Source organism: Macaca nemestrina, chromosome 14 (assembly GCF_043159975.1).
Source record: "Macaca nemestrina isolate mMacNem1 chromosome 14, mMacNem.hap1, whole genome shotgun sequence".
NCBI classification, from domain to species: Eukaryota; Metazoa; Chordata; class Mammalia; order Primates; family Cercopithecidae; genus Macaca; species Macaca nemestrina.
The window spans coordinates 64,159,657-64,174,330 of record NC_092138.1 but is presented as its reverse complement, the minus strand read 5'-3'; the positions used below and the strand labels follow the sequence as shown (position 1 = coordinate 64,174,330).

At 44.8% G+C, this 14,674-nt stretch overlaps 2 protein-coding genes across 5 annotated transcripts in view; one reads left to right on the top strand and one right to left on the bottom strand.

Moving 5' to 3' along the window:
- The window catches only part of LOC105485706 (PHD finger protein 24), a 152,927-nt gene that overhangs the window by 68,534 nt on the left and 69,719 nt on the right, over window positions 1-14,674 (bottom strand). For 2 of the 3 annotated variants that reach the window (XM_071077949.1, XM_011748083.3), the window contains exon 2: window positions 11,766-11,841. Coding sequence is in view for 2 of the 3 variants with exons in the window: in XM_011748083.3 (XP_011746385.1) it covers window positions 11,766-11,776 (11 nt within the window). In the remaining variant the exon portion in view is untranslated. Of the gene's footprint in view, window positions 1-11,765; window positions 11,842-14,674 lie in introns of those variants that run through there. The other variant, XM_011748085.3, reaches the window with a different exon arrangement.
- Window positions 5,317-13,023, top strand: SPATA31F3 (SPATA31 subfamily F member 3). Of its 2 annotated transcripts, none has more exons than XM_011748093.3 (5): window positions 5,317-5,518; window positions 6,010-6,055; window positions 6,593-6,653; window positions 7,947-8,053; window positions 11,785-13,023. In XM_011748093.3, exons 1-5 carry the CDS (start codon window positions 5,375-5,377, stop codon window positions 12,069-12,071), a joined length of 645 nt encoding a protein of 214 aa, XP_011746395.1. In that variant the 5' UTR covers window positions 5,317-5,374; the 3' UTR covers window positions 12,072-13,023. The 2 variants fall into 2 exon arrangements, with proteins under 2 accessions (XP_011746395.1, XP_011746393.1); XM_011748091.3 differs by having other exon boundaries at window positions 7,947-8,440.

The window sequence follows — 14,674 nt, the reverse complement described above, 5'->3', positions numbered from 1 at the left end:
AAATGCAATTTCTCTAAACGGATGTAAGGCCATTCAAGTTATCTATTTCTTCTTGAGTAAGTTTTGATAGTTTGTGTCTTTCAAGTAATTTGTCCAGTCTTAGTCCATTTTGTGCTGTTATTACAGAATAGCACAGATTGGGTAATTTATAAAGGCAGAATTTATTCTCACACAGTTCTGGAGGGTGGAAAGGTACCAGCACTTGATGAGGGCTTCCTTGCTGTGTCCTCACGTGGAAGAAGGGCAGAAAAGCAGAAGAGAGAGAACCCACTCCTGCAAACCCTTTTTATAGTGGCATAAATCCACTCTGTTCTCATGAGCTAAAACACCTCCCAAAAGTCCCCACGTCCCAACACTGTTACACTGGAGATTAAGCTCCCAACACATAAAGTTTGGAAGGAACACATTCAAACCATAGCAGTTGTCAATTTATAGACATTAAAGTTGTCAATTTTTTTTGTTGTCAATTTATAGACATTAAAATTTTCACATTATTATCGTTATTGAGACAGGGTCTTACTCTGTCACCTAGACTGAAGTGCAGTGGTAAGATCTCAGCTCGCTGCAACCTCCACCTCTCAGGCAAAAAGCGATCCTCCCACCTCAGCCTCCTGAGTAGCTGAGACTACAGGTGCACATCACCATGCCCAGCCAATTTTTGTAGTTTTGTAGAGATGGAGTTTTGCCATGTTGCCCAGGCTGGTCTCAAACTCTTGAACTCAAGTGATCCACCCACCTTAGCCTCCCAAAGTGCTGGGATTACAGGCATGAGCCACTGTGCTTGGCCTTCACATTAATTGATTGTCCTTTAAATATCTTTGGAATTTTGGTGAGTCACCTCTCTCATTCTCAGTGTTGGTCATTGGTCTGCTCTCTTTTTTCCCAAAGTTCCTATGACTTTTTAAAACATGAAGGACCCTGGCCTTGCTGAGGCTCCCACCTCTGAGTGATGGTGTTTTCCTTGGCATAAATTGTATTCAAATTTCTTAACCAGGCTCCTTGAGTTCCCCATGGTGTCCATAAGTGGAGTCAATGCCTCTGAAATTCAATCAAATTTTGAGTGTGAGGGGAGGGACATAGTTTCTTCAGAGTCTCAAATACAAATCCATAGCTCAGTGCCTTCTTGCTTAAGGGTTATTTTTGATACTTATTTAATATACAGGTTGCTGGACCCTGCACATAGAGATTCCGATTCATTAGTCTGGAGTGAAACCAGGAAATCTATATTTTTAACAAGCTCCCTAGTGATTCTGATGTAAGGCTGGGATTGAGAGCCGGCTGGAGAAGAAAACCTTTGAAAGTTCCTGTCAGGGTAGAGATGTCACAGGACTAGGTGTATTGGGTGGGCATGTGCTGCCCTCTAGTGTCTCTGGCTGCCATCTACCGTTACTCCCCACACTTCCGCATTGGGTAGTAAACCGCTGTGTGAGCGCTGGTGGTCTGCTGCCTGACACCGCTCTGAGGCTTCCTGCCCAACTCCCTGGAAATTCTAGCTCTTGGGCATTAACAAAGGTGCTCATCTATAAAAGCGTTGCCGCTGAGTCGCAGCAACTATGCATCTCTGTCCCCGGCACCTTGGTATATTTGATGTTTAATAGTATTTTCTGAGTATGAGACACAGCGAAGCTCTTTCGTAAGGTTTGTGTGGAGGGACAAGTATCACATCAGTGGCATGTCAGTCACCTTTTTCTTTACAAGGCGATAGGACCCATGGTACGTATGAACTGGTAGCCATGAACAGTTCCTTGAAGAAATTCTATTGCAATCATTGTGGCTCTGCAGCATTATAATGAAAGCAGGGTCTGGCTTAAAGCAAGTTTTCTAGAAACAAATGAAGAAGAATCCTTGATAGTTGTGCAGCCCTCCAGCATCCACAGAGGCTTTTCATGTACTTCATCTCCCTTGTTTGCCATTCGCTCTCAACCACAAGGCAGGAAGGGCAAATGTGATGATCCATGCCCACATCATGAGAAATGCCAGGCTTAGCTGTGTTCGTTACATGAATGTGCCCTTGTTTAGGAAGACACTGATCCCACTGTCCTGTCCGCACAAGCACCCTTGTCGATGAGCCCCAAACCAGTAAAAAAACCTATGCTAAAGGCCTAATCTGCAAAAAGGCATGAGACCATTTTTGGCTCAGCCCTTGGCTCTAATTCCTCAGCTCTGAGACAGAGGAGCAAGGGCCAGGAGAATTGCTGGAGCGGAGTGTTCAGTAGACGGTTTTAATGTCTTGGTCAGAGGGCAGAGGCTGCGGGTTATCTGTGAGGTAAGTAGTGCACCGGCAGGAGCAGGTGCAGGATTTGCAGAATGTGGTGATGCTGCTGGGGGCAAGAGGTCAGGCTAATGGGTGATAAAACTGTTACAGCCACATAGAGGGTGGCAGCAGCTGATTAAGTAGGAGTAATAAAAGTAATGAAGGATCCAGGCTACTTTGCAGGTATGTTGATAACCTGCTACTAAAAAGCTGACTCAAACTGCCTTTTAATTGATTTTTGTTAACCTTTCATTCAGTGCTCTTTGGTTGAAAAAGTCTTCTCATTCCTGCATTATGGAATTTGCAAGTTCAGGGCAGATGGTGAAATAGCTCAAATTTGTCCAATTTTCAGGCAGGGCTCTTCTTAAATTATCCTTAATATGAAAATCTATTTTCCTTTTGTAGGTATAAGAAGGACATTTAAGAAAAATGTTCAGTAATGCAAATCAAAACTGCAATGTGATACCACCTTACTCCTGCAAGAATGGCCATAATCAAAAAATCAAAAAACAGTAGATGTCGGCATGGAAGTGGTAATCAGGGAACACTTTTGCACTGCTGGTGGGAGTGCAAACTAGGACAGCCACTATGGAAAAGAGTGTGAATATTCCTTAAAGAACTAAAAGTAGAACTACCATTTGATCCAGCAATCCCACCACTGGGTATCTACTCAGAGGAAAACAAGTCATTCGAAAAAGATACTTGCACACGCATGTTTACAGCAGCACAATTTGCAATTGCAAAAACGTGGAACCAACCCAAATGCCTATCAGTCAAGGAGTGGATAAAGAAACTGTGGTGTATATATATATGAGATGGAATACTACTCAGCCATAAAAAGGAATGAATTAATGGCATTTACAGTGACCTGGATGAGATTGGAGACTATTATTTTAAGTGAGGTAACTCAGAAATGGAAAACTAAACATCATATATTCTCACTGATATGTTGGAGCTATGAGGACGCAAAGGCATAAGAATGATACAATGAACTTTGGGGACTTGGGAGGAGGAGTGGGAGAGGGTGAGGGATAAAAGACTACAAATAGGGTACAGTGTACACTGCTCAGGTGATGGGTGCACCAAAATCTCACAAATCACTAAAGAACTTACTCATGTAACCAAACACCACCTGTTCCCTAATAACCTGTGGAAATTAAAAAAAAAAAAAAAAAAAGAGAGAAAAATGTTCACTAATCCATTTGTTTGTCAAATCATTTTCAGAATATTTTTCCTTATAGCTAGTTCAAAAAGAAACCCTTGTGCTAATGAATTTTTTGGTTGTTTTTAAGTTATGGTAAGATATGCTTAACATAAAATTTACCATTTTAGTTATTTTTAAGTGTACAATTCAGTGCCATTAAGGGCATTTGCTTATGAATAAGATGGTTGTATTCATCACCCCAAACAGAAACTTTTGTACCCATTAAACAATAACACTTGATTTCCCCCTTCTCCAGCCCCTTCCCCAGCAAAAGGTTGGCTTTTGCTTCTTGTGAATGCCTTGTCTTTGAAACTAGATATTTAAGAATCTTGAAAGCAGGTATGTAACACAACCCAAATGTCTTTGTACTCTTGACACTGCCCAACTTAGGGTTAAGCACGTACTGAGTGCTCACTATTCCTGTCTGGTAGAGGAACGAATGCTGGAGGAAGGATCAAATACCTTTTTCAGAGATTTTGTTTGTTTGTTTTTGAGGCAGAGTCTCATTCTGTCACCCAGGTTGGAGTGCAGTGGTGTGATCTCGGCTCACTGCAATTTGTGCCTTCTGGGTTCAAGTGATTCTCCTGCTTCAGCCTCCTGAGTAGCTGGGATTACACGCGCCCACCACTACGCCTGGCTAATTTTTTGTATTTTTAGTAGAGACAGGGTTTCACCATGTTGGCCAGGCTGGTCTTGAACTCCTGACCCCAGGTTATCCACCTGCCTCAGCTTCCCAAAGTGCTGGGATTACAGGCATGAGCCACCGTACCCAGCCCCTTTTCAGAGATTTTGAGCCTAAGACCAGCCACTCTTATCAGGGCAAGAACTTCTCAAGGAAACTCAGAAATCCTAGGGTGTTCGGGACATGCCATAATATCGATCGGGGTCATGAAGTTAACATTAATGTGAGAATCAGTGGGCATAGGAGAGGTAGATCCTAGGGTTGAATGAGGGAAAATCTTGCTCTGCCTAAAGTTATTCAAATTCAGATTTTCATAAAACACTCTTTCAGGCAAACATTCTGACCATAGTGGATTCAACCAAAGAGCCACAAGTTTGTTGACCTTAATCGAAAGTTTTGCCAATAACTCACCTCCATGAATAGGCTAGATGCTATGAAATCTGTAGAGGCAATTCTGGAAAATCAAGCCTTGTACAGAGCTCCAGAAGTGAGCATCATTCGTTTGCCTCCTTGAAAGGTAGTGCTTACAATCTCTGCTCACCCATCTCAGGCTGGACCACACAGATTTGGAGGAGTCCTTCTTTAACTCTCAGAAAGTTATTTAAAAGAACAACAGCTTTGTCCTTTCCTTGACACGTCATACACTGCCCTCTTTCCAGACCTCTCTGTACTGACCATATATCATTGCTGGTGACATTAAAAATTGGTTTCCAAGATTTAACAATATGATGCCTGCCCTATCCTCTGTATTTGTTGTTGTTGTTGTTGTTGTTGTTATCTTCCCAGTACAGACGATGTAGTTCATGGAGTTCCTCTGATCTATCCAGTCTCTCTCATAAGGCATGTAGTGTGTATAGACTCGGTTTTATAGGGATAGGTGTCAGGCCGTTGTAGTAAAGGAGAGAGCTGAGCCATAAGGGTATAGAGAGCAGAGTGAACATGAAAAGGTACATGCTGCCCATGACCTTGGTATCTTTTGCCCCAGGCTCTATAGCCCATACAGAGCACCAGACACCCTCATCTGAACATTGAATCACCACAGTAAGCCTCTCTAAAAACAGATAAAGGTCTGTGATGCTATCCCTGCCTTGTGGAACAGGAGGGCTTTGTGATGCGGTCTGATGGTTTGGATCCCTCTTCTGTGAGGCAGAAATGATGAGGTGTAGAATCTGGAGGTATTAGGTTCCAAGACAGTGAAAGACTAGGGAGAAGGATGGCTAGTGAGGTTTAGATCATGTTGAGCCCTACCTTTGTTTTGTGGGATGTTGGATATCCCTTATACACCTATGGATCCATCTGCATTATTGCATTAATTATTTGGCAAGTGAAAAAGAGCCGCCAAAAATTAAGGTTGGGACCTAACAGGAGCTGTTGCCGGGTAGGGAAACACTATGACCATGGCTAAATTGATGTGCCTCAAACAAGATTTTATCCCCCAGCTTTCTCTTGTTCCTCTTAGCCCTTGCTTTTTTAAGGGGATTTCCTCACTGGACACCAGAAGAGCTCCCAATTCGGGTGATTATTCTGGTTGGCGGCTATTTAGGGCCATTTGACGGCTGAACTCCTTTGGCTTCTAGACCTACCCATCCTTTAATCTATTCCACTTTTCCTCCCATCTCATCCTAAAGTCCCCACAGAACTTATGAAAGGAATGAGGGCGGGAGGCATGGAGTATGGAAGAGCCTGAAAGGGAGTCAGAAATAAGCAAACAAGGAAACTCTTGGGGTGAAAAAGAACACAGAAAGGAAAGAAGAGTATATAAAATTGGAACACAGAAAAAGACTGGGAAATGTTTATGAGTTTTGTTTCATTTTAGATATGGGAAAAAGTGGTGTAGCAGCTTTACATTCTAATGTTTTTGTCTTTAAGTGTCACCGAAGAGTCCAACAAAAGTCTGGAAATAGAACATCAAGAGGTAAAGGCCCAGTCTCTCCTCTGATTCGCTTCTACTGTGGGTGAGGTTCCCATGGATCCTGACCCTGTATGACCCCTGGTGCTAAGAGCCAGGTGCTCTAACCACTGCAGACTCTAGTACCCCCTCAGGGACAATTTCTCATGGAAGACTTCCTTCGGTGGAAAATCAGAGCCTAGGGACATTAAAAAAATTCTCTATCTTATCCTCCTGAGAATAAAGAATGAAGAAGTAGGGCATAAGTCCTCAACTCTGTCATTTACTAGTTTTACAAACCTGTGGGACTCACTTCAACTCTCAGTCTTGTTCTCCATAAAATGGGCATGTGATGATCCTTCCTCACTCCCAGTGTGATGGTGAAGAACAAATGATATGAGGTACAGAACAACACATTGTAAATGGTTAAGTTGTACACAGATGTGACTTAGTGTTCTGACTCTTGGGGTTTTCAGTATCCTCTCATTAAAAGGCCTTCAACTTCTTATAGGATGTTCCTGAATCCTCTCCAGTTCCACATAACACTATCTTCTGTTTCCTCAGCTAGGAGAACTTCCCAGGAAGAAGCCAAGAAGTTGGGGAAGCTGCTCTTTCTCATGAAAAGGTAATCTCTTGTTCTTTGCAGTCTCCCAGCTGCTAGTCTGGTTTGTGATCATTTCTCAGCTTGGCTTGGGGTAGAGATGAGAAGAGGGATAATGGATGGGAAGGAGACATACACAGTGGAGGCTGGTTCGCTAGTTGATAGAGTTGCCAGGTCACGGGGGCTGGGCCAGACAGCTCAGGAGGGAAGGTCACCCAATTCTGCTTTGGGCTAGGGTCACAGTAGTTCTAGAATTCAGGCTGGTACTAGTGTATAATTCATAAAAGACTCTACACGGGGTTGCATTCAGCCACGAGACAAGCTCTTCAGTCAAGAGGAATGGATTTTGCGTAAAGAAGTCATCTCTGTCTTATTCTTTATTCTCTCTCCTCTGAGGCTAACTGGACTCTGCTGACATTACCTCCACTGGCTCAGTCAGTAGGGAGATAGCCCTCAGATGGCAGCCTATCATCTTAACCATTTCTTAAGATTTCTAGAGAACAGGATTGAGTCCCAAAAGATGTTGGGTATATCAGCAGGGATACCAAATAGCCCTCAGAACGCAGAGGTTCTACATGAACTTCAAGCCCAAATACCAGGCTTTGGGTTTCTTAGCCTCAAATGAGACTGATCCATGTTCTAATTGGTGATGCCCCATCAGCTAACCACTTGGCTCCATTCTCCCAGTTCAGCTTTTCAACACGGTCAACAGAGAACTGACCGCAGCTCCCAGCCTTCTCTGAGGGCCATGCCATTCCATGGTTGTCTGAAGCCTTGCCCAACAAGCTCCAGACTGTCAGCTCAGCCCACCTTGCCAAATGGCTTTTTCTTTTTATTTTCTTTTTTCTTTTTTCTGAGACAGAGTTTCACTGTTGTTGCCCAGGCTGGAGTACAATGGCACAATCTCAGCTCACTGCAAGCTCTGTCTCCTGGGTTCAAGCGATTCTCCTACCTCCGCCTCCCGACTAGCAGGGAGCCACCTGCTACTAGTAGTAGTAGTGCCACCATGCCTGGCTAATTTTTGTATTTTTAGTAGAGATGGGGTTTCACCATGCTGACCAGGCTGATCTTGAACTCCTGACCTCAGGTGATCCACCTGCCTCAGCCTCCCAAAGTGCTAGGATTACAGGCGTAAGCCACTGTGTCTGGCCTCCAAATGGCATTTTCTTAGAAAGAAAAGCAGAGAGGTAGACACCAAGAGAGTGTAGGCCCCAGGATTTTCAGGACTGGGAAAGGACAATGCCAACCCCGGCCCACACTTTTCCGAGAAGGCAGAGGTCACTCCATCATTAATGTTTGTCATGTTTCTCTTCCCAGCCAGGGCTGGCTTCCTCAGGAAGGAAGTGTGCGGCGAATTCTGTGTGCAGATCCCTGCTGCCAAATTTGCAATGTTATGGCTCTGGAGATTCAGCAATTGCTGGCGGGTGAGAACAACCAGATCTCCCTGACTTCACAGGGGCCATCACAGGGCTCCTCTGGCCTAGAGGCTTTGTCTACGTCTAATGTGTCTTTTGAGCATAGTCAGGATCCGGGTTCCCAGAAATCCAAAGAGCTTTCACTGGCATCTGTAACTCCAACACTGTCACAATTAATGGATCAGAAATCTTTAACCCAGTCAGCTGCCCAGTCAGCTGGTGCAGACAGCGTCCAAGATTCCTGGGCTGATCACTTTCAGCGAGGACAGAGATCGCAAGTCCCAGCTGTGTCCCAGGTCATGGGATCTCTGTCTTCAAACTTTGAGAAGCCTGGAATTCCTCTGAGCCAGCAGGAGAGGAAGAAAAACAACTCCAAATTTGTCCTGGAGAACCAAGGTCAGCAGCCCTTGAATACTAGATTCCCTTTCTTTCCCTGAACCCAGAGCTCCCAAACCTAAAACAACACCTTATGACCCTACATTCCTTTCAATTGCTATTGCAATGTCCAAAAAGTCCTGAGGAATCTCCAAGTACAAGGATATTATTGGCCGGGCACGGTGGCTCATGCCTGTAATGCCAGTACTTTGGGAGGCCAAGGAGGGCAGATCACGAGGTCAGGAGATTGAGACCATTCTCACTAACACAGTGAAACCCCATCTCTACTAAATATACAAAAAGAAATTAGCCGGGCGTGGTGGTGGGTGCCTGTAGTCCCAGCTACTCGGGAGGCTGAGGCAGGAGAATGGCGTGAACCCGGGAGGCGGAGCTTGCAGTGAGTCGAGATCGTGCCACTACACTCCAGCCTGGGTGACAGAGCGAGACTCCGCCTCAAAAAAAAAAAAAAAAGAAAAAAGAAAAAAAAGAAAAGGGTATTGTTTCACATATTCCCACATTTGAGGTCTCCCAAGATCTGTGGAGGAGTTCCTGTGGCAGCTTATACCACACCACTTCTAATTTTCCAAAGGATGGAAAACAGACAAACAGCCATTTCTTTCACCCTGAACGCTATCTCTAAGGCTTCTGTTGAACAGATGAGCTTCCATCTCCTTGACTCTGGGTTTCATGGGAGGTTAGCTGGTCCACCTAAACTTTCAGGGTTTTTGAAGGATCCACCATGGCCTCAGAGCAGAAAATTACTGTGAACAAATCCCAACCCCCATGGCTCTAGCTCCACCCTCTCCCCTCTTTCAGCTTCTAAGTGGCCTCTGTCCATTGCCTGGGGGATGCACTGAGGCCTCAGTGTACCACACCTGTAGCTACCTTACTGTGGTTTCTCTTTTCTGCACATTACTGTCTGCCTTTAGAGATCCCTGGTCTGCCTTTAGAGATCTCCAAAACAGGGGAGCCCTTGGCCTTTTCTCTTCAATGATTTCTCCTTCACCTCTGTACTAATTAAAATCCCCCGTCCTTCCCCATCTTTTCCCCCACATTCTCCATCTGACCATGGACAAACCCAGATCAATGTCCTGTATCTGACTTAGGCTAAGTGAAAGCCTTGCAGTGGCACCTGCTGTAGAGGCAGCTCCAGCTTCAGTGGAGTTTGCCAGCTGTTGTCCAGAAATCTCTGTAGATCCAGGAAATAATACAATGTAAGCCCTGAGACATGTTGCAGCCTTTCCCACTAGATCCAGGACCCTCTTTGATTGGTGAAGTCCATTTGAGTCCTCAAGATGGAGGTAGCATTCTCCTAGACCATGCCCAGAGGCTGCTGGAATTCTACTTCCAGGAGCAATTGAAACAGAGGGTTGATTTGCCATTGCTGGGACCTGATCCAAAAGATCCAGCAGTCTATCCAGTTCCTTCTGTGACCTGATGACCAATAATCCCTGCCCTGGAGCAGCACAACCCTGACCTATGTGGGTCTTCCCAACATGCAGCACCAGAGGCCAGTGGGAATAGTGGCCTGCTCTAATCCACTGTAGCAGGAGGGCCAGTCTGCAATTGTTTCCTCAGGCCAAGGTCATGTTGCAGAGCCACATAGATTACAAATATGGGAAGATCTGCTAGGGCATTGTCCCTGCCCACATCTGCCATTGTTGGGACTACAAGTCACTGGAATACACCTTGCAGTATTCCAAGGGCCTGGGCAGCAACTTGGTGCCCCTGTCCTCTGAAAAGCAAACACCTGGACCTGGAAGTGACACATATCAGCCCCTACACAGATCAGGAAGGGACACTCTGAATATTGACAGCCCTTGACCAGCAGCAACAGGCCTTACCAGATGCTGTTACTGATGATCCTGAGCTGCTCAGACCCTGTACCAGGAAGCCACTGAGAAACTTGAGACAAATTTTAGCCTTTCTGTCAGGGCTGCCTGCTCGCTATTATGTGACTCTTTCCAGGGCTGTGGCCCAGGCACTCACTCATGAATCCACAATCACAGATTGAGCCCATCAGAGCCTCTGACTCAGTCTCATCCAAACAGCAATGTGTAAGTCCTGGGCCATGCTTTCAAAACACCAATGAGGCTTGTGTAGATAATGTACAAGTGTTCTGGGCTAAAATACAAGCTGATGGAGATGGTACTGCTAGAGAGGCAGACAGATCCTCACAGGCCCTAATCACTCAAGGCACCCATCTTGGCCAAACTAAATTTTTACCTGAAAAATAAATTCCTCGAGATACATTTGGGAAGTCCCATAAAGACAAGAGAATTCAGGGAACAAATTTTGACCATCCCAAAGAATCTCCACTCAGGGATCCTTTAGGAGTCTAAAGGTTGCTAAACCAAGGGAAAACATTGCTCCAGAAACTCCATATCCCAACAGGCATCCCATGTGCCCCAGATCCAGAATGGGTTGGCCTGAAAGAACAGCTTGCAGTTGAACCAAAGACAGTGCAGCAGAGCTACAGGTGATCAAGTTCCTGAGCAGTACCCCATGCCTACTGGGATTCTGGGATCTCACACCCAGTGGGGGCACGACAGAGGCCCAGGTACTTTCTGTTCAGCTGGAGGCTGGAGTCAACAACCCAGCCTGGAGGGCCCTGAACCTCTTAGACCAGGTCTTTGCAAAAGTGAGGACAAGTCCCTACTTCGGCAGAAAAAACAGACAACCCAGTGACATTCGATGATGTTCAAAGCAGCTGGGAATCACAGAGAAGGGGGTATCTGGACAGCATTGGAGCTCTCCCCAGCCAGACAGAGCACCCTTTCTGCCGAGGTTCAGGGGCGAACGGGGCACATCTAAGCAGAACTCCAGAGCTCACAATTTCCCAAATATATCTCCAGGATCTTTCTCAGGTAAAACTTTAGTCTAGTTAAGATGGTTGCCTTGAGCAGGGACTAGCAAGGATCTGTCTGGATCTGCGGAGTCCCATTTCCATCCTCTCAGTACTGGCTATTGCTCCTTCACCAGCTTCTCCCTAACCTTGAGTTCCAAGAGCATCCTCCAGGATTACTTGGGGCAAAAGACCAGGTAAGAATAATTTGCAAAGCTGTTAGAGTAAGCTGAATAACCTCATCCAAACAAGGATTTCTGAGAATGCCAAACCTGGAGTGCCCAGAGCTTAAAGGGCCAATTTACTGGGCCATTAATTGCTGGGCCGAAATTTTGCAAGTACAGTATTTGAAGGGGTAAATTTTTTTCAGATTCAAAGTTTTCAGGGTCAAATGGTTCAGGGCCATGTTTTACAGGGCAACATTTGCAGGGTCAACATTTGCAGGGTCACACTTTCTAGGAATAAGAGTTGCAGGGTCTGGTAAGGGGAGTCCATACTCACAAGAGCATCATCCTTCCAGAAGCTCCAGAAGTTGGCTTGGATAACAAGATGAAGCTGTTTCTGCACTGGATTAACCCTGAAATGAAAGATCGAAGGCATGAGGAATCCATTCTCCTTTCTAAGGCTGAGACAGTGACCCAAGACAGGACAAAAAACGTTGAGAAGAGTCCAACTGTCACCAAATATCATGTGTGGGGAGCTACAACAGAGAAGACAACAGAGGACCCTGAGGCTCAGCCTCCTTCTACTGAGGAGGAAGGCCTGATCTTCTCTGATGCCCCCCAGTGCCTAAATAATCTGCTCTAGCAACACTCCCTTCAGTCCAGCCAATCCTGGGTCCTGTGCCACTCCTACAAATGTTCCAAACTCTGTCCTCAAATGACTTGTGCCACTCAACCAGGAAATCTATCCCAGGTCTCAACTCACCTCAGCAGAAGGCACTGGTTTATGCAAGAATACCCATTACAAGAAAAAGGAGTTCATAGGTTCCTGAACCTCTGCATCCCCCTGAAAAAGGCTTTCATTGCCATTTCCATTAACATGCAGGTGAAGCAGGGCATTCTCCAAATATACGTTGTACCTTTAAGCAAAGAGCCACCTGTTTGTGCCTCCTCATTTTCAGTGTAGTATATGATAGTCAGAGAAAGAGTAAAGGACCTAAAAAGTATTTCTTATGTGGTATAGAAGCTTAAATCACATTTTATTTCAGATGGGTCAGCATTCCACATGACTCCTCCCAGTCCCACCGTAGAATGTGGATAAAGGGACTTGAACAGAGAAGAAAGGCCCTTGTTTTAGGTGCATTGACGGTGAAGGTCAGGCTTGAATTCTATTGTCCCATGGTGTGTTGGGTTCAGAGGATCAACGTGGACATGACGATAGTATAAGAAACAGTGGCCAGGAATCTAATGCATTTTTGGCCCACAGGCAAAATTCATTGATGACTTCTATACAGTATATGCTCACAACCTGCAGGGAAGGTCCTTTAGAGTGCCATGGTGCACCTTCCTTTAGGAATGTTTAGCAGAAGCACACAGCTAATATGACAGATGTCAAAACCAGATGATAGAATCTCCCTGTCTTTTCCCTGTTGTTATTGAGATCTTTAAGGGTAACCCACCTGAGAGCCCACTCTAGTCCTGCTGCCTGTTCCAACCTCCATTGCCTTTCATTTGCATGGAATGAATGCTGCCTAGAATGAAGACTAGTTGATGAAGAGATCCCTAAAAGGGTCAAAATAAAAACAACTTTGGGCTGAGTCTTGCATTCAATAATTCAAATATTCAAGTACTTGCTGTGTGTCAGGCACTGTGCCAGGCACTACAGAGACAACAGTGAACAATACACAGGCCTTGTCTCATAAAGCTCATGAACTCTGGGATACACAGTCATATAAAAAGTCATTAGAAGCAATAAGATGAAAGTACATAGGAGGGTACTTAATCTAGTTTTGGGGGATGTTCATGGAAAGTTTCCTAGAAGAGATGATATGTAGGTTGAGTTCCAAAGGATGAGTAGGCGTTAGTTGGGAAGGAGGTAGGGAGTAGAGAGGCTTCCCCAGCCTGAGAGAACAACATGAACAGAGGCATGGTGTCAAACAACAGCATGCCATGTCAGAGAATAGTGACTCACTGGAGAAACCCCTGTATAATAATTTTTAAAAACACACAGTAAAATGTTTAAGGGATCAGAATGAGGTTGCCAAGCTGGAGAATGAATGGCATTCATTCACCCATTCTTCATTCCTTCAATAAATATTGAGCACCTATTATATGCCAGGCACTTTTATAGGCACCGGGAATACAGCAGTGAACATAAGAGGGAAAAAAATCTGCTCTCTCAAGGAGCTTACGATGGGAGCATGCCTAGGAGGAAGAGAAAAGAAGTATAAATTTAAAACATAGTATATAGAAGGTGACCAGATATATGTAAAAAATCAGGGTAATGGGATTAGAGAAGACTTGAATGGGGGTATAGTTTTAAATAAGGAGCTCAGGGCAGGACTCACTAGGAAATCAACATGTCAGCAAGGACTTGAGGGTGATAAGAGAGTAAGTCACGTGGGTAAATGAGGAAGAGCATTCCGGCCAGAAATTATAGCTAATGCAGATGCCTGGAGGTTGGCGATTGCCCAGTCTGTCAGAAGGAACAAGGAAGCCAGTGAACCTAAAGCAGAGTAATAAAGGAATAAAGGGAGAAAGTGGTAGAGGAGGACTCCAGAGTGGTAAGGGGCCACATGGTATAAGGCCTGGTAGGAAGCCAGCAAGGAAGCTAGCTCTTACTTTGAGTAAATTGGGGAGCTATTAGGGGGTCTGCTTAGATCTGATTTATATCTTAAAAGGATCACTTAGGTCATGGTGCTAAAAATAGAGCATTGGGGGTATAGATTAGAGTAGAAGCAGGGAGATTTAGTTTTAAGGTTACTTCAGTAATTACAGCAGCAGAGGAGATTACAGGCATTTAGACGCTGGGTTCATTTTGAAGGTAGACAATAGGATTTACTGATAGATTGGATGTGGACAATTAGAGAAAAAAAAGTCAAGGATGGCACCAAAGTTTTTGCCCTGAACAACTGGCAGGACAAAGTTGCCATTAATTGATGTGGGAAATACTGACATTGGAGTAGGTTTGGTGTTACTGGGTGATGGTGGGAGAAGGGGAGTCAGGAGTTCACATTTGTATTGTTTGAGATGAATGTATGTTGCTTAAATGAAAGAGATCTAAGGACTGGTCTTTGGGACTCTTTAATGTTAAAAGATTGAGAAGAGGAGGAAGAACCGGTAGGCAGATGAGACTGAGACACAGCAGCCAGCAAGACAGAAGGAAAGCTAGAAGAGCGGCATACTGGAAGCCAAGAAACAAAAGTGTTTCAAGGAGAAGGTGACCAATGGAATGACAAGTTGCCAATC

Excerpts from the sequence above, each read along its gene's own strand:
- SPATA31F3 (XM_011748091.3), top strand. The coding sequence starts at position 5,375 with ATGTTGAGCCCTACCTTTGTTTTGTGGGATGTTGGATATCCCTTATAC. Across the intron at positions 6,056-6,592 it reads TGGAAATAGAACATCAAGAG|CTAGGAGAACTTCCCAGGAA; the intron begins GTAAAGGCCCAG and ends CTGTTTCCTCAG. Across the intron at positions 6,654-7,946 it reads CTGCTCTTTCTCATGAAAAG|CCAGGGCTGGCTTCCTCAGG; the intron begins GTAATCTCTTGT and ends TTCTCTTCCCAG.